The 20,240-nt window shown below is 37.6% G+C and overlaps 1 protein-coding gene across 3 annotated transcripts in view; it reads left to right on the top strand.

Annotated features, from left to right (window-relative positions):
- The window catches only part of PRKG1 (protein kinase cGMP-dependent 1), a 1,418,431-nt gene that overhangs the window by 1,392,785 nt on the left and 5,406 nt on the right, over window positions 1-20,240 (top strand). For all 3 annotated transcript variants that reach the window (XM_005225353.4, XM_059881733.1, NM_174436.2), the window contains 5 exon segments: window positions 7,448-7,589; window positions 9,089-9,252; window positions 18,195-18,317; window positions 18,399-18,461; window positions 19,690-19,756. In XM_005225353.4, the coding sequence (XP_005225410.2) occupies window positions 7,448-7,589; window positions 9,089-9,252; window positions 18,195-18,317; window positions 18,399-18,461; window positions 19,690-19,756 (559 nt within the window).

Below are 20,240 nucleotides of genomic sequence, written 5' to 3'. Positions count from 1 at the left end.
GCGACTTAGCAGCAGCAGCAGCAACTTCTTTAACAAGACACAAACAACAATAAAATTTTTTTTAATAATTAAAAAAATAAATGTTAACCTAAAGTCCACTGAAACATGCATAGGCATCAACTTATTTTTGAAATAAAATATTTCATATTTCTCCTTACTTACTTTGATTCTTCATTTTTTAGGTACATAGTGCTAGCCAAGGCTTACAAGTGAGATGTATTTTTGATCTATCAGGGTAGCAAAGGAATGCTATTAAGTAGTAGCTTATCTGCCTGGTGGCTCAGTGGGTAAAGAGTCTGCCTGCAATGCGGGAGACCTGGGTTTGACCCCTGGGTTGGGAAGATCCCCTGGAGGAGGGCATGGCAACCCTCCAGTATTCTTGCCTGGAGACTTGCATAAACTATATAGGCCATGGGGTCGCCAAGTGTTGGACATGACTGAGCAACTTTCACTTCACTTCACTTATCTTGGGAGGAGAGGACAGAGGGAGAAGATCGGTGATGGTCCTTTCTCTACCTCTAGCAGGCTGGTTTTTGAACGTTTCCTTTGTCCTCCCTTTTATCATCCTTGGGTTTGGGGTACAGGTTGCTAAGTCTCCCCAATGTATTAAATACTCCTCAAGAAGGCATGCTCTGGAGAAACAGCATTACCTGATGTTTCCTAAAGATTCAGACATTAAAAGCAACGGAGCTAACACATATGAAATAATCTCAGAGTCACTGTCCTCTGCCAACTTTCTTTCTTATATATGTTGGTAGCCTTATTTTATTCAAGAGATTTTTTTTTTTCCTATTCAAGAAATTGCTGGAGGAATTTGGACATCCAGGTTCCAATTAATATTGTCACAGACTAGCTTTCTCATTGCTGTTTAAACTGGAGTAGAAAATCCTAAACATTAATTATTAGAACCAAAAAAAAAAAAATAAAGCCAAGAGAAAAAGAAAACTATGTTATTAGTCACAGTGTATATAAAATATATGTATTCAAAACAAACCATATTGTTCAATTTGTTTAATTTTCCTCTCATGTCCCAGTAAGTAGTAATAAGGAAGAAGCTGATCTGAAAGCATAAAGGAAACGTACTGGCTGTCAGGTTAATCTGAAGAAAGGCTTGTGTGACCCCTGAGCTTCAGGGATTTAGCTCAGGAAGTCTCTAACAGCAATGACATCCTCCTTGTTTTACTTCCCAGCTGAGCCGACCATTTCTTGCTTCTCATTCTTTCTTCTCATCAGCATAGGAAAAGAACACTGGGCAGTTTTTTATTTACTGTCTAAAAGTAAGAATTGATACCATATTTACAAACAGGTTTTGAGGACTATTAAATATTTTCTCATCTTTGAAATATGAACTATGGCACTGAAAGGTTAATTCTCACAGTTATTTCCCTTGTTTATTCTTCTAATATCTTCTAACTAGAAGATATCATGTTTTATCTTCTAGTTTATGACTTTTCCCCACAAATTCTGTTCCATGATTTGGAATATATTTGTGCAAACTGTTTTCACCTCTCCTCTATAACAGTTACAGAATTAGCAACCCTTGCAACTTTCTTAAAAATATAAGTGGTTAATATGGTAAGTATATATACTTATGTTAGGCTATATTATCGGAGAAGGCAGTGGCACCCCACTCCAGTACTCTTGCCTGGAAAATCCCATGTATGGAGGAGGCTGGTGGCCTGCAGTCCATGCAGTCGCTAAGAGTCGGACACGACTGAGCAACTTCACTTTCACTTTTCACTTTCATGCATTGGAGAAGGAACTGGCAACCCACTCCAGTGTTCTTGCCTGGAGAATCCCAGGGACAGGGGAGCCTGGTGGGCTGCTGTCTATGGGGTCGCATAGAGTCGGACACAACTGAAGTGACTCAGCAGCAGTAGCAGCAGCAGCAGCAGGCTATATTATATAGCATTAGTATTTATATGTTACATATTGATATTAGTAGTTAATATATATTATAATGAATATAAATATAATAAAAGATTAGCATTATTTAAAGTATATGTTCATTTTTCCTATGAAAGTGAAAGTCACTCAGTCGTGTCTGACTCTTTGCAACCCTATGGACTATAGAGTCCATGGAATTCTCCAGGCCAGAATAGTGGAGTGGGTAGCCTTTTCTTTCTCCAGGGGATATTCCTGACCCAAGAATCAAAACGGGATCTCCTGCATCACAGGTGGAATGTTTAGTAGCTGAGCTACCATAGCATATATCAAATAATTAAGAAGCCAAAATTTTCACATCTCACTTCTGGTCTTCACTCTTCCGGGATATGTTTTATAAGCCAGCAAGTAACTTTCTATATACATTCTCCTTTTTTTCAGCTACTTTATGGAAGGAGATTACTTGAATTCCATCTTAGACCCATTAGGTGGAAATGTGTCATTTCTTAGTGTGGTTGAAATTACTTTTAAGGAAATGAGTATTTTCATAATAATTTAGCCTCCCTAATTTAACAATTGGCAATAAACCTGTAGCATGATGCTTCAGGTTTATATACTCACTAATGAAAAGAAGGAACTTATTCTTCAGTAAGAGATGCTTTGTCTTTTTCATCCTGCCATTTCACGACTTGGTTTATGACAAGCTGATTAAACACTGTGATTAAATTTTGAGTATATTAATAAGTGTACATAACCCTTGAATTCCCTGAATCAAATTGTTGTTATTTACTGACATCTAGCTAAGATAAAATACCTACTCCCTCCCACAGAGGATACAAGAGCCTATTCCTTACTTGTTAATTGAAATGACCCAACTGTCAAGGCATAATTTATTATTTCAGAGAGCTCTATAGGGCAACGATTTATTTCTTTAAGCAACTTTCTGTTGATAAAACAAGCTTTCATTTTTGTTTTAAATCAAATTTACGCTGTCATTTCCAATTCTAGTGGTAATTTTTCATTGTGAATCAGCCTAATGCTATGCTTTTTGACTGCTTCCCAAAAATGTATTTAAAAATTCAGATTCCCTACATTAAATGTTTAGTGAAGAAAGTGTTTCTGGTAAACATTTTGTGTGCATATATTATATTGACTTGTCACATAACATGAAAATGGATTTGAGACAAATTTTTATTTAATTTTTAAAATCAGTTGCACATATATGTATATGAGATACTCAATCCAGATCTGAAGAACTAGAAACCAGCTTTCTAGAGCCGTCCAAATTCCAAAAGGGCTCAGAACCAAGTCATCAGGAACTAAAGACCCAATGATATACGTCAGTTCCTTCATGGTTGAAAAAGGAGGGTTTCAATTGTAAAAGGATAATTTTCACCTATACACTTGTGAGAGGCATGGAAAGTGAAAAGAACAGAGATTAGCAAAAAACTCCTCAGAGCTGACTCAAAGTGAGCCCTTACAGTGAGAAATGTTAATAATAATAATTATAATAATGTTAATAATAAAAATAATGTTATAATAATAGCAAATGTTTCAATAATAGCGATAATTAGAGTTGCAAACTCCCCACTCCCATCCCCAAAAGACTGTCCTGTATCAGTCACTTTTCCTAGATTAAGACACTGGTAACACTAAAGAAGAGTTTTTTGATGCTGCCATTCCCTTCTGCAGGGGATCTTCCTGACCCGGGGATCAGACCTGGGCCTCCCACACTGAAGGCAGATTGTTTACCATCTGAGCTACCAGGGGAGTCGCTCACACACACACACTAATGGCAACTATTTACTGAGTACAGGATGTGTGCCAGGCACTTATTTTAATACACACTGCAAAGTTTTTGTACCTTCACAACAACCCAAAGAGAGAATTTCTGTTATTAGCCTCATTTTCAATATAACACTAAGACCCAGAGAGGCATAGTTAGTTGTTTAAGATTAAACAGTAAATGGAACTTAAATTTCAGTCCAGGACGTTGCTTCAGAGTTCACATTCCTAACCTATCACCTCCTCTGGTGAATCTGAGTTTGTAGTAAGATTGTTTTGTCTTTTTGCAAAATATGAATATCATTCAGCAGAGATGCCATGAGAAATTGATCTTTCATTAAGTGTGTTCTCTCTTTACACTTTGGTTCTGTTTTATTAACAATGAAATATTAATGGAAACATATCTGTTGCTCAGCATTACAGCAGCAGAGGTAACTCTTCTAACAGGAAGCAAGAGTTGCAGGCTTCGGAAAAGGCCCACCCACACCACCATTAGACAGTCCTATTCCATTGACGGAATCAAGTTTCGTATCAAAATAAGGCATGTGATGTGAAAAACAGACAAAGCCCGATTCCATGTACTGTTTTTGTTTGGATTTTTCTTTGCAAAGCTCTCCATTGAGAGGGGATTGAGGTTATATACAGCGCTCTGTTTAAAGCTGTTTATTAATCAGCTACACATCAGTTCAGTTCAGTTCAGTTGCTCAGTCATATCCCACTCTTTGCGAGCCCATGAATCATAGCACCAACTCCCAGAGTCCACCCAAACCCACGTCCATCGAGTCAGTGATGCCATCCAGCCATCTCAGCCTCTGTCGTCCCCTTCTCCTCCTGCCCCCAATCCCTCCCAGCATCAGGGTCTTTTCCAATGAGCCAACTCTTCACATGAGGTGGCCAAAGTATTGGAGTTTCAGCTTCAGCATCATTCCTTCCAATGAACACCCAGGACTGATCTCCTTTAGGATGGACTGGTTAGATCTCCTTGCAGTCCAAGGGACTCTCAAGAGTCTTCTCCAACACCACAGTTCAAAAGCATCAATTCTTCGGTGCTCAGCCTTCTTCACAGTCCAACTCTCACATCCATACATAACCACTGGAAAAACCATAGCCTTGACTAGATGGACCTTTGTTGGCAGAGTAATGTCTCTGCTTTTGAATATGCTTTCTAGGTTGGTCCCTGGAGAAGGAAATGGTAACCCACTCCAGTATCCTTGCCTGGAAAATCCCATGGACGGAGAAGCCTGATAGGCTACAGTCCACGGGGTCGCAAAGAGTTGGACACGACTGAGCGACTTCACTTTCACTTTCTAGGTTGGTCATAACTTTCCTTCCAAGGAGTAAGCGTCTTTTAATTTCACAACTGCAGTCATCATCTGCAATGATTTTGGAGCCCAAAAAATAAAGTCTGACACTATTTTCACTGTTTCCCCATCTATTTCCCATGAAGTGATGGGACCAGATGCCATGATCTTCGTTTTCTGAATGTTGAGCTTTACTAATTCAGACAAATGATATCTCAAAGAAATATTCTGCTCTTGATAGACAAACATAATTAAGGTCAAAGATTAAAGAACCATTAAAGTGCTAGTCTATCTCTTTTGCAATACACAGGATTATATAGTGTCAGGGCTTCCCTAATGGCTCAAGCAGTAAAGAATTTGCCTGCAGTGCAGGAGACTTAGGAAACATGGGTTCAATCCCTGATTAGGGAATATTCCCTGAATGAGAAAATGGCAACCCACTCCAGTATTCTTGCCTGGGAAATCCCATGGAGAGAGGACCCTGGTGGGCTACAGTCCATAATGTTGCAGGGAGTCAGACATGACTGAGCATAAATGTACCTAATCCCTTTTCCAATACACAGAATTATATAGTGCTAGTTCTGCAAAGATAGCTCCAAGTCAAAAGATAATCATAACATATTTTATACCATTCATTTCCTAATATAAATGCAGTTAGTCAACTGAGCATGCACACATTCTTAATGTAACTTTTTATTGTCCTTATAAGTTCAAATTGTTCCACCCGGGTATTGTTGTAGAAGGATACTAGGAACTTAGTTATTATCGTTAAGATTCTAAGAAGTAGATATTACTTAAGCCTCAAACTGTATTTCAAAAAAAGACATTCCCTTTGGAAAGAGCTAATTATTTCAGTGACAGCTTGGGGGACATCAGTAGCTGAAATGAAGACTAGAATTTTCTGGAGGAGGCTACATATTTCTAAAGCATGACCTGAAAGATGGTTGCCTTAGCCTTGGAATCACTGATTAGTTTTGCAGAATAGCAGCCACATTCTACTTTTAAGTTTGTTAGAATTTACTCCTCAACACGAAAAAGAAGCAAATGTGAGCAAAATGCAAACTGGTATCAGTGACTCTCATGAAAGCAAATTCCAGGTCTCTACTTTGTACGTGCCCCGAAACCAGCTCTCCTGTTATATCTTAGCCACCCCAAGAGCTAATGAGCTAACGTTCACACTAATTTTCTTGAATTTTCATGAAATTTTTTAATTGCATTTACTACTGTTTGAGAAAGAAGGGGAAGGAGAGGCAGTTTATCTTTCTAAGGGATTCCATGGTGGGAAGATGGGGACGGGTAAAGTATAAAAGTTTTGCCCTAGAGCCAAGGAGTTAACATTAGATGATAAGATTTTTCCTTTTTTGTTATTTCATTAAATAAACACAGAGAGAGAGAGAGAGACAAAGAGCTTTGTTGCTAAACACCATAATTGAGTTTAAACATTCCCTTCCAATTACCTTTTTCCTTCTATTTATCTTTTAGCTCTATCTTGTGACTCAGCTGGTAAAGAATCCGCCTGCAATGCGGGAGACCTAGGTTCAATCCCTGGGCTGGGAAGATCCCCTGGAGAAGGGAAAGGCTACCCACTCCAGTATTCTGGCCTGGAGAATTCCATGGACTGTATGGTCCACGGAGGCGCAAAGAGTCGGACACGACTGAGCGACTTTCACTTTTCACCTTCCTTCTAATAAGAAGGCAGTAGCACAGGAAATAGATAATGTCTGTCTTCCTGGCAGAAGTTTCAAACAGAAGAATACTTAGGGACATCTCTGGTGGTCCAGTGACTTAGTCTGTGCTCCCAATGTAGGGGGCTCAAGTTCGATCCCTGGTCAGGGAATTAGACCCCACATGCTGCAACTACAAGTTCGAATGCCACAACTAAGACCCAGCACAGCAAACGAACGAAATGAATACATTAAAATCAGAAGAATGCTTAGATTGTGATATGCTCTTGTCAGTAGCGTTGTAACTCATTTCCAAAGTGGGTCTTTGAAAACATTAACTTTTATTCACCTTCTCAGGAATTATATCTGTTGTTATTTAGAAAGATTCAAAAAGCAAGCTAAGAATAAATATGACTATACTAATACTCTATCTCTAAAAAGCACCCTTGGTAGACAGGGTCCGAAACAGGATTTGCCTCTCTTCTGCCCAGCTCTCTGTACTGTGCCTTTTTAGACTGTAGTGGGCTGCTGGGAGGAATTCAACATGAAAAGTGGTACATGGGTGACCTCTTCTTCAGTGTATTCAGGAAGTTAGATTTAATCATCCCACTCATAAGAGCTAACAATTCCTTAACTTAACCCTTGAATGGTTTTTAAAACCCAATGCAGTGTGAGCCATATGACATTTGGGCAGCAGGACATTGGTCTTTGGGGTCAAATTTTGACATAGGAATAGAGTGAAATAAGAAAGTAAAACTTATTAGACAAACTAATTTCTTTCATACTTTTTTATTCCCCATTTTCTTATCTCAGGGGGTCATTTGAAGATTCTACAACCAGATTTTATACAGCATGTGTGGTAGAAGCTTTTGCCTATCTGCATTCCAAAGGAATCATTTACAGGGACCTCAAGCCTGAAAATCTCATCCTAGATCACCGAGGTTATGCCAAACTGGTCAGTATGTTTCACACATGGTTTCTGCCTGCATTTTAAATACTAGTTTTTGAAGCTGTGTTCATTTGTGAACATTACAATCTCATTTTTCTTTTAATATATAACATTGTTAAAAACAGGTGTCAGCATTACTGTTTTCAACTGACTATTCTTTCAAGTTAAATAAGGTTATGAGAAATTAAATTGGCTAGCTTTGAATTAATAAAATCCTGGCAAAACACCCTTAAATAGGTGTTAATCATGCTTAATCACATGTATCCTCAGACCCAGAAAAGCTTCATAGAAGTCCTTTTTCTAGCTGGCTTTCTGACATCCAAAGGGAATAGGTATTTGTATTATGGAGAATCATTGTTTTAGATTTAAGAATAATGCTAATGTGACAGCCCTGGTGGTCCAGGGCTTGGGAGGCCCAGTACAGGGGACATGGGTTTGACCCCTGGTCCAGGAGGATCCCACATGCCGTGAAGTAGCTGAGCCCATGCAGCGCAATTACTGGAGCCTGTGTGTCCTACAGACCATGCTCTGCAACAACAGAACCCACTGCAACGAGAAGCCCGCACATCGAAACTAGAGAGCAGCGCTTGCTCGCCACTAGAGAAAAGCCCTTATGCAGCAATGAAGAGCCCCTGCACTGCAACAGTGACCCAGCACAGCCAGATAATAATAATAATGAGAGTGGGAAAAAATGGGCTTTACCAGCAATGTTTTCCACTCCATGTTAGTAATAATATTAGTAATAATAAAATTGGTCAAGAGCTCTAAAGATTTACTGTAGAAAGGAAGTTCTCTTATTTTAAAATGCATAACTTTTGTAGACTTTGCATCTTTCAGTCCCTGATTCTACTTTTTCAGTTTTTGGAATTTTTATTCAACCTATGGTTTTCAGAGAAATTTATATGCCATTAATAAGTACTTAATGGCAATTAACTATTTGTATTCTCAACCAGTTGCTTTAGAAAAAATAGATTTTCTGCATTTGAGGCTCCTCCTTCAAAAGTTTTCTATGAAAATGCAGACTACATTTCAATTTTATCTGTTTCCTAAAAACAGAGTTATTAGTTCCATAACTTTGTTATTCAGCTCCTTCAACAATAAAAGTAGCTTCTCAATTAATAGTAAATGAATCGTCAACTTCATTAAATCCAGCAGATATCTGGAAAATATGTCCAAGTAAAGGAGAAATTATTTGTTTATGCCCCAATCTCAACAGGCATGAAAGAAGGAAAAATGGAAAGTATTTCTGCAAAGAAAGATTTGCCTTTATTTTCGATGATGTGAATTTTATCCTATGTTAATATTTCCACTTTTCCTGTTGAAACTGATCAGGAAGGCTTTGTTTGTTTGAAATATAGAGATGAGTCCTTTTAGAAGACAGGACTACAATAGTTTGCATCCGTTTTTAGTTTATGATTATCATCAGTATACTTCAACAAAGTAACTTTTCCACTTTTAAGCTTAATCAAAAGTGGCTTGAAATATCTTGTTTCTCTCTTTGTAAGGTTGATTTTGGCTTTGCAAAGAAAATAGGATTTGGAAAGAAAACATGGACTTTTTGTGGGACTCCAGAATATGTAGCCCCAGAGATCATCCTGAACAAAGGCCATGACATTTCAGCCGACTATTGGTCACTGGGAATCCTCATGTATGAGCTTCTGACTGGCAGGTATGGACATTGATGGAGAACTGCAGATAAAGATAGACCAGCAAACAGCTACTCCCTCCTGCCTTTGTCACTCTGATCAGACTATCTTAAAGTACTTTCACAGATCTTGTTACCACACTTTTTAATTAGTTATGCAGATAACCACCGAGAAGGCAATGGCAACCCAGTACTCTTGCCTGGAAAATCCCATGGGCGGAGAAGGCAATGGCAACTCCAGTACTCTTGCCTGGAAAATCCCATGGGCGGAGGAGCCTGGTAGGCTGCAGTCCATGGGGTCGCTAGAGTCGGACACGACTGAGCGACTTCACTTTCACTTTTCACTTTCATGCATTGGAGGAGGAAATGGCAACCCACTCCAGTGTTCTTGCCTGGAGAATCCCAGGGACGGAGGAGCCTGGTCAGAAGCTGCCATCTATGGCGTCACACAGAGTTGGACACAACTGAAGTGACCTAGCAGCAGCAGCAGCAGATAACCAGGGATTCTTAAAGCAAAAACTAGAATGCGTCAGATGAGTGCAACAAACTCAACATCAACTCTTGGTCTCATGATTTATATATATATGTGAATGTGGAAGGATCTAGTGTCTTTCTGTGAGATCTGAACCTAGTCATTTAGTCAGCAAGAAAGATGATAGTCATAAAAATATGGTCTGTTTTTCATAGAAGTTAAGAGAACCTGTTAGCAATTGTGATATCTAATTGAAATGTGAATGCGGATCTGTTGTGTAATAATATTGTAGTTACCAACAACTAAGAAAGGTACTACAGATACGACCAGGTATAAAACAGATCATAAACTCAAGGAAAAGTAAAATAAATAACACCATGAAGCCTTGGGCTCATTCAGCACAATGATTAAGACGGTCATGGTCATTATGAAGTAAAGAGTTCAGAAGAAGGTTAAATTTGTCCAGGGAGGCTTTTGAAGCACATAGGACTAGCTGGATCTTACAGGAAGAATAATAAAAAGTACAGCACACTCCAGGGAGAGGTATGGCTTAAATAGAGGGGAGTACTGCATAGACATGAAAAGGGCTGATGGTAAGAAATGATGGAAGATCAGTAAGAGTTACATTTCAACCATAGTGAGTGCTATACCTGAGTGTGTGGACTCCATCCGGAGAGGCAGTCATTGAAGGAGTCTCTGATAAAGGAGTGACAGTGTTACAGTATTTAAGAAAACAACCTAGTGGTAATGTGTAGAGCAAATTGGAAGGGTGGGGAAGCTAGTCTGAAGATCATTCCAATAATTCAGATCTAGGAAGAAGCATGCAGTGTAATGTAACAAATTACTTATGAAAACCCAGTAGCTATAGTGAAAATGAGAAAGATGGCACTTTGGTCTCACGGTTATGAAGATATAGTGAATCTATGAAGTACTTAGTCTAGAACATAAGAAGCACTTCATTAATGCTCACAGATACTCCTAGTACTACCACTGCCAGGAATAGTTATGTGGTGGGTTTTTTATTTCACTTGTGGACAGTGTATATCACTACTCTTGAAACAGCCTTATACAGAGTGAAGTAAGCCAGAAAGAAAAACACCAATACAGTATACTAACGCATATATATGGAATTTAGAAAGATGGTAACGATAACCCTGTATACGAGACAGCAAAAGAGACACAGATGTATAGAACAGTCTTTTGGACTCTGTGGGAGAGGGAGAGGGTGGGATGATTTGGGAGAATGGCATTGAAATATGTATAATATCATATATGAAACGAGTCGCCAGTCCAGAAAAAAATAAAAAAATAAGAAAAAAAGAAACACTTATGTTGACTTCAAATTAATAGATTTTATTGGTGTTTTATGTTAATTTTAAATGAAAGATACATAGACAAAAGTAGCTAAATAATATACAAGAGAAATGATTCAAAGAAACATAGGAAGAGTTCAGACAAACTGATCTAGAATTTCTCTGTGGCTGTTAAGCATGATCTCTTTAAAAATATATATCTTCAAAGATATCTGAATCTTCATAGATGACAAAAGTTGTAAGCCTGCAGAGTTCAGGAACAGTACAAAGCTGAAAATCAGATTATAAGCAACATAAAATCATATATAAGCAACAGAAAATAGAATAATAGCAATCAAAATCCAACCAGGGAGAGAATAAACAGACTTAGGGAAAATAATGGAAAAGAAAAAAAAAAAGGATATATAAATTGTTACAGAAAGAAGATAGAGACATCAAAGGAAATAGGAACAACAACTATGTATATGAAGGTGTTGCTGCTCAGTCACTAGGTCATGTCCCCAGCTCTTTCTGACCTCACGAACTGCCCAGCTCCTCTGTCTGCTATGTATATGAAGAGATGATAACAAATGTGATAGGAAACATACTCAATTAGGTAACAGAAAACTCATGACACAGACTTGACTCAGGGGATCCTTTTGATCAGCAGTGACCATGGGGAAACAGATTCAGAGTAATACCACCACCATGTGTCCCAGTGTGATTTGCTAGCTTCAGTGATAGAAATAATAACATAATCATATGGGTCTTTAAGCTACAAAAGCATTTCATATATGGGATGCTGCTGGTGCTGCTAAGTCACTTCAGTCGTGTCTGACTCTGTGTGACCCCATAGGCGGCAGCCCACCAGGCTCCCCCGTCCCTGGGATTCTCCAGGCAAGTACACTGGAGTGGGTTGCCATTTCCTTCTCCAATGCATGAAAGTGAAAAGTGAAAGTAAAGTCGCTCAGTCGTGTCCGACCCTCAGGGACCCCATGGACCGCAGCCTTCCAGGCTCCTCCATCCATGGGATTTTCAGGCAGGAGTAATGGAGTGGGGTGCCATTGCCTTCTCCGCATATATGGGATGGGACTGAATTAAAGTTGGCCTCAACCTTCTCAATAGTACCTTCAATGCCAAAAGATGGAATATCAAGAACTATGTAGTTCTGAGAGACAGAGAGTATAACAACTAATTTGTACAAGATTAAGTTATTCTTAAAATATAAAGACAATAAATAATGTGGGTATCCCAGGCCTTTCTTGGAAACACTACTGTATGACCAAGTCAACTAACAGATGAATCAAAATAACTTTGGTTATTAAGCAGATGGAAACATTAAAATCTTTGGCAATCTTAAAAGTTTCAGGTGGGAGAGAGAAGGTAAGAAAAACTACAGGCATACTTATTTGTCATCATTCACAATTAGGAATCTTAAGTATTTTTTACAATTGAATTATGTCATTATAAAAGAAAACACTCCAAAGTCAGTTTTTAAAATATTTTTTATTTTTTTTTAAATTTTATTGGAGTATAGTTGATTTACAATGTTGTGTTAATTTCAGGTATAGAGCAAAGTGATTCAATTATACATCAATATACTCTTTTTCAGATTCTTTCTAATATAGGTTATCACAGAATATTGAGTAGAGTTCCCCATGCTATACAGTAGGTCCTTGTTGGTTATCTATCTTATATATAGCAGTGTGTTTGTTCATCCCAGGCTTCTGATTTACTCCTCCCTTCTATGTTTCCCCTTTGGTAACCATAAGTTTATTTTCAGTATCTGTAAGTCAGCTTCTATTTTTTTTTAACTTATTTATTTTAATTGGAGGTTAATTACTTTACAGTATTGTATTGGTTTTGCCATACATCAACATGAATCCACCATGGGTGTACACGTGTTCCCCATCCTGAACCCCCCTCCCATCTCCCTCCCTGTACCATCCCTCTGGGTCATCCCAGTGCACCAGCCTGAAGCATCCTATATCATGCATCCAACCTGGACTGGCGATTCGTTTCTTATATGATATTATACATGTTTCAATGCCCTTCTCCCAAATCATCCCCCCGCTCCCTCTCCCACAGAGTCCAAAAGACTGTTCTATACATCTGTATCTCTTTTGCTGTCTCACAACAGGGTTATCATTACCATCTTTCTAAATTCCATATGTATGTGTTAGTATACTGTATTGGTGTTTTTCTTTCTGGCTTACTTCACTGTGTATAATCGGCTCCAGTTTCACCCACCTCATTAGAACTGATTCAAATGTATTCTTTTTAATGGCTGAGTAATACTCCATTGTGTATATGTACCACAGCTTTCTTATCCATTCATCTGCTGATGGACAACTAGGTTGCTTCCATGTCCTGGCTATTATAAACAGTGCTGCGATGAACATTGGGGTACACATGTCTCTTTCAATTCTGGTTTCTTCAATGTGTATGCCCAGTAGTGGGATTGCTGGGTCACAAGGCAGCAATCTATAGATTCAATGCAATCTCTATCAAGCTACCAATAGTATTTTTCACAGAGCTAGAACAAATAATTTCACAATTTGTATGGAAATACAAAAAACCTCGAATAGCCAAAGCAATCTTGAGAAAGAAGAATGGAATTGGAGGAATCAACCTGCCTGACTTCAGGCTCTACTACAAAGCCACAGTCATCAAGACAGTATGGTACTGGCACAAAGACAGAAATATAGGTCAATGGAACAAAATAGAAAGCCCAGAGATAAATCCACGCACCTATGGACACCTTATCTTTGACAAAGGAGGCAAGGATATACAATGGAGAAAAGACAATCTCTTTAACAAGTGGTGCTGGGAAAACTGGTCAACCACTTGTAAAAGAATGAAACTAGAACACTTTCTAACACCATACACAAAAATAAACTCAAAATGGATTAAAGATCTAAATGTAAGACCAGAAACTATAAAACTCCTAGAGGAGAACATAGGCAGCTTCTATTTTATAAATAAGCTCATTTGTTTCTTTTTTTAAAAAATTGGATTCCATATATGAGTGATATATGGTATTTGTCTTTCTCTGACTTAACTTCACTCAATATGACAGTCTCTAGGTACATCAATGTTGCTACAAATGGCATTGTTTTGTTCTTTTTTATCACTGAGGAATATTCCATTTTATAGAATGTTTGTCCCACATCTTCTTTACCCTTCTGTTGACAAACATTTAGGTTATTTACATGTCTTAGCTATTGTAAATAATGCTGCTATGAACATTGGGGGTGCATGTATCTTTTACAGTTAGAGTTTTCTCTGGATATATATGCCCAGGAGTGTGATTGCTGGGTCATATGGCAACTCTATTTTTAGCTTTTTAAGAAACATCTATAATATTTTCCTTAGTGGCTACACCAATTAACATTCCCACAACAGTGTAGGAGGGTTGGTTCCCTTTGCTCCACACTGTCTCCAGCATTTGTTGTCTCCAGATTTTTTTGATGATGGCCATTCTGACCAGTGTGAGGTAATACCTCAATGTAGTTTAGATTTATTTTATTTTTCTAAGGTCTATTTAGGTCTTAACCCAATCAAAAGTGGGAATGTTTTCTTTGTGATATAGAGCTGCATGTTTTCCTCCAAGAGTTTTATTGTATCTGACATTACAGTCAGGTCTTTGATTAGAAGAGAGTATTCTAGTTTTACACACAGCTGTCTAGTCTCCACAGTACCACATTTTTAAGAGACTGTCTTTATTCTTGCCTTGTCTGTTGTAGATTGACCAAACGTGTGTGAGTTTTCTTAATTTAAGAGACATTTAGGAATTAATATTGTTGGTGAACAAGTACAAATTGAAATCCAGCATTTCTTTCAGTTTTATCCTCATGTTAACTTCAAGTAAAATTAAATTGAATAGTTTTTTTTTAAATTTTGAAAAGCATGGATATATAATAATCTTGTAGGTCTCTCCTTTGAAAAGCACAGATATATAATAATCTTGTAGGTCTCTCCATCTACATAGAGAAATGTATGAAATTATATTTGTAAGTATATATTATTATTTAAGGGCATTGGGTGATTTTTACTTTTAAGTAATTTTATATGTTTCACGTATTGCATAAATATCTTGGACAAAACATACATGACTTGCAAAAACAACAAAAGTCACCTTTAATAAGTGATTTTTGTTGTCTTTCTAACAAAAGTGAAAGTTGCTCAGTCGTGTCCAGTTCTTTGTGACCCCATGAACTATACAGTCCATGGACTTCTCTAAGCCAGAATACTGGAGTGGATAGCCTTTCCCTTCTCCAGGGGATCTTCCCAGCCCAGGGATCGAACCTAGGTCTCCTGTATTGCAGGTGGATTCTTTACCAGCTGAGCCACAAGGGAAGCCCTGTCTTTCTAAAATAAATACAAAAGCAAAAATATAAGTTAGAAAAAACATGAAGCTGTTGATAATAAATCCAAGATGTGGTGGTGCTTCATTTTTATAGTGAAAATAAAAACTGGCAGGTTACCTTGACAGCAAAGAGAATAGTCAACCATAACATTATATAAAGAGAAAATCCTTAAATTCTAGGAGAATACTAAATAGAACTGAATGTTAATACATTATAAAAAGTGGTTTAAACTGACAGGTAACAGTTAATGAGAAAGTAAACAGAAAATACGTATTACACAAAAATAAGCTCAGATGGATTAAAGACCTAAATGTGAGACTGGACACTATAAAACTCCTAGAGGAAAACATTAAGTCCAAAACACTCTCTGACATAAATTGAAGCAATAGCTTTTTTGATCCATCTCCCAGAATAATGGGAATAAAGCCAGACATAAACAAATGGGACCTACTTAAACTGGAAAGCTAAGGAAACAAAATGAAAAGACAACCCACAGATTGGGAGAAGTTATTTGCAAATGATGTGCCCAACAAGGGATTTAGTCTTCAAAATTTACAAACAGCTCATGAAGTTTAACATCATCGAAACAAACAACACAATCAAAAAATGGGCAGAAGACCTAAATAGACATTTCTTAAAAGAAGACATACAGATGGCCAAAAATCACATGAAAAGATGTTCAATATCACTATTAGAGAAATGCAAATCCAAACTACAAAGAGGTATCACCACACACCAGTCAAAATGGATATCATCAAAAAATCCACAAATTAATGCTGGAGAGGATGTAGAAAGAAAGGAATTCTCCTACACTACTGGTAGAAATGTAAATTGGTACAGTCGCTATGAAGAACAGTATGGATGTTTCTTAAAAAACTAAAAATAGAGCTACCATATGACCCTGCAGTCTCACTCCTGGACCTATATCCAGATAAAACCACGGTCAGAAAGGATACATGCACCCCACTGTTCATTGCAGCACTGCTTACAATAGCCAGGACATGGAAGCAACCTAAACGTCCATCAGCAGATGAATGGATAAAGCAGCAGCAGCAGTGAATATACACAATGGAATATTACTCAGCCATAAAAAGAACGAAGTAATGCCACTCGCAGCCACATGGATGGACTTAGAGACTTTCATACTGAGTGAAGTCACAGAAGGAGAAATATTATGACATCCCTTGTATGTGGAATAAAGAAAGAAAATATACAAATGAACTTATTGACAAAGCAGAAACAGACTCACAGATTTCCAGAACAAACTTATGGTTGCCAGGGGGAAAGGCCTGGGGGAAAGGGATAGTTAGGCAGTTTTCAACTAATATGAAAACACTACTACATTTAAAATGGATAACCAACAAGGTCCTAGTGTATAGCACAGGGAATTCTGCTCAATGTTATGTGGCAGTCTGGATGGGAGGGGATTTGGGGGGGAGAATGGATACTTGTGGCTGAATCCCAATGCTGTCTACCTGAAACTATCACAGCCTTGTCAATCTATACTCCAATATGAAATATTTTTTTTAAAGTACTTGCTACAGAAAATAGGAACACAAAACTTAAGGCAGATACTATCCAACCCTTTTTAAGTAATTCATTGTTTTCAGCTTTCTCAGTAGAAGGAAATAATTTGAACTGCTACTAATAAATATGACAGAAAATAATCTATAAAATGTCTTCCCCCAAGAAATATGAATAAACAGTGTATTAGAATAATTTCCAAGGAAATCAGCTATCAAGCCACGTCATAATTATTTCTGAACTTGGGAAATGTGGTGGAAGGAGTCAACTTTAGTCACATCTGTATTCCCTGAGCCAGGCACAAAGCCACAGTCCAAGGATGGATAGGTAAATAAACCAAAAGATTTGGTTAAGAGGGACTGGCTACTACATCCTTTCTAACAAAGAGGAGGTCTTATGTTAGGTTATCTCTGAAGGCGGATAACGAAGGAGAAAAGGATAGGAGGAGCACTGTTCTGTAGGAGCATTAGTTCAACAAATATTTACCGACAACTTACCCTGTGCTATGCATTCCCCCAGACTCCGGGAATACCAGCATGGAACTGGAAGAGCAGATGGGTATAAAACAAATACCAGAATGAAGTAGTTACAAAGCACAATAAGTGGCAAAAAACAGTTCTCTAAGAGAGTATGATAGGTGAATCTAACTTTAAGTTCTGGTATTAGATCATTACGTTATGTTAGTTGATAGTGGTTATATGATTGGCTGTATTAGGTTGATCACAGTAGGCCTTTTTGAGTAATCAACATAACACTTAAGCTAAGACTTCATGAGTGAGGCATTAACCAGGAGGCCTGGGAAGAAACTTTCAGGCAAAATGAACAGTGCCCTGAGGTGGGAGAGTATTTGGTCCTTCAGAGGAGCAGAGAGAAGACTGCTATGCCTGGATCCCAGTGAGTGAGGGTAGAACTGGCATAAGATGGGGTCATATCAGTGATGTTCCTGTCGCCCATTCTAATGATGTTGGACTTCAAGTGTAATCAGTGAGCTTGCAAATGTGAGAAAGGGCCAAAAAATAGAAGAGGCTTTCTGAATGACTAAGGACAGCAAGAGGGGTTAGTCACCAGCACTAGAAAAGAAACGAGGGGAACAGTGGACAAACCTGACCCATTTAAGGGTTTTGCTAAACGATTTGCTTGGCAATTTCTACACCATTTTGCTATTAATCAAGTTTCGTTCCACTACCCCAATTAATATATGTCTCCAAATAAGGATTGCTGTCATTTGTGGAGTTGTTATAACACTGTAACTTTTCTTGTTTAGAAACCTAAATACTATCTCTCTCTTCATATCTGTCATTCTTGCAGCCCACCTTTCTCAGGCCCAGATCCTATGAAAACCTATAACATCATATTGAGGGGGATTGACATGATAGAGTTTCCAAAGAAGATTGCCAAAAATGCTGCTAATTTAATTAAAAAACTATGCAGGTGAGCGTTTCAACCACATTGTTTTCCCCATTATCATCCTTTAAAAAACAGATTTTTTAACAATTATTATTTTATTTTTAGGGATAATCCATCAGAAAGATTAGGGAATTTGAAAAACGGAGTGAAAGACATTCAAAAGCACAAGTAAGTGTTCTTATAACTTACGGTTTAAGACTCCAGAGAATATTTCCCGAGGCTGATGTTTCTAAGTTAGTGGGTATATAACTGATGCAACTAGTCTAAGGAGCATCCAATGAGACAGGCAAGCTAGTCAGCCTTGTTATTTAAGATCTTTCTAGTTCTGTCTCAAGGACTTCATTTAGACGCATCTGATCCTGTGACATTCTACACAACAGATTCACTGAATTTAGTTTTTCCCAACTCCTACTAATTAGGACTTTTCCTCTCCAGCATGAAGAAGAAATATATATTTTTAATTCTGAAATTCTATTCTCTACCAGAATATTAAAAACAAAAGTATGCTACCATATATCATGCCTCATTTCTTTAACTACAACTAAAACATTTTTTCAACAATTTCCTAACTGGATGCTATGACAGTGGGAAAAAAAGTACAGAGTACAGTCATTTTTTAAAACAATAGCAGCATCTTAAATAGTAAACCTTACCCATGTTGATTGAATGTTCTAAAGCTAAACCAAGATCATATTGGTCTTTCCCGATTGGTTTCTGTAACATGCAGAGGAAATTCACATCCCTACCAAAGGAATGTGTTTACCAGAATACCTATGAATGTCTAGAAAGCCTGCAGGAATTTCATGTAATCATTTGCTAATGACGAAACCTTTCAAAGACAACCACAACAACAAAGACCTTTGTGATATTTGGTCCCCATTTCCACAAAAAGCCATTCTCAAAGTACCTTCATTGTACCAAAAAAAGAAAGAAAGAAAAGGAGATACGGATACATAGAGACCAAGACAGTGATGTGAAAAGGTTAATTAACTGAGGCTGCCCAGTGACACAGATGGAAGGATAATTTTCCATCCTGACATTTCATTCCCTGATTCTACCTTCTTAAAATAACAACCTGTAGGGCCGAGCAGATTACGGCATTTATTAAGTTATAATGATCATTTTGGAACAAGGTCATGACTGAAATAACTAGAATAAAAAGCAATTGCTAATTGGTCCTTAAAATTTTGACAATTAGATTAAAAAAAAAAACACACACACACATTCCACTTAATAAGCTAACATTTAAAATCTGCAATTAAATTGAAAACATTATTCTCATAATGAAAATGTTTGCTTACCTGTTTTCCATCAGTCATGGACATCATATAAGTTGTTTTGAGAAGGCTTTAGCTGAGGTAAAATGCCTTTAACCATCTACTTTTTCCTTTTTTAGATGGTTTGAGGGCTTTAATTGGGAAGGCTTAAGAAAAGGCACCTTGACACCTCCTATAATACCAAGTGTAAGTAAACTTTTCAGCTTGCAATTGTGTGATACACATAAAGGTATTTGTCAGTCATCAAAGATCTGCTATTTCAAAATTTTTATCCAATAATCAGCTTAAAATATAGGAGAAGTATCAGATTAACATAATGACATCTTCTAAAATTCAAACTTATAATGTGTTAAATATATAAGTGTTGACAGAAGAGTATAATGAATCTCTTTTTCCACATACTATAAAAACTTTATACATCTTTGCACAAGAATATATTCACAACCTTATTTAGTCATATTCATAAATAAGATGCAATAAGTTCTGTAGTGTGTACTTGAGTATACTTAGATGAGTTAGGATAGTCTGTTATTCTTACCTTCTGTGTATGACTCCACCATGCTCTGTCTCCAAGAGTCCAATCCAAATGGGCCACATCACAACATTCCCCGCCCTGTGGTTTTTTGTTGGGTTTAGACAACAGTTCAGCTACCAGTTTCAACAGCTTTCA

Source organism: Bos taurus, chromosome 26, assembly GCF_002263795.3.
Source record: "Bos taurus isolate L1 Dominette 01449 registration number 42190680 breed Hereford chromosome 26, ARS-UCD2.0, whole genome shotgun sequence".
Lineage (NCBI taxonomy): Eukaryota > Metazoa > Chordata > Mammalia > Artiodactyla > Bovidae > Bos > Bos taurus.
This window is presented reverse-complemented; position numbering and strand designations above follow the sequence as displayed.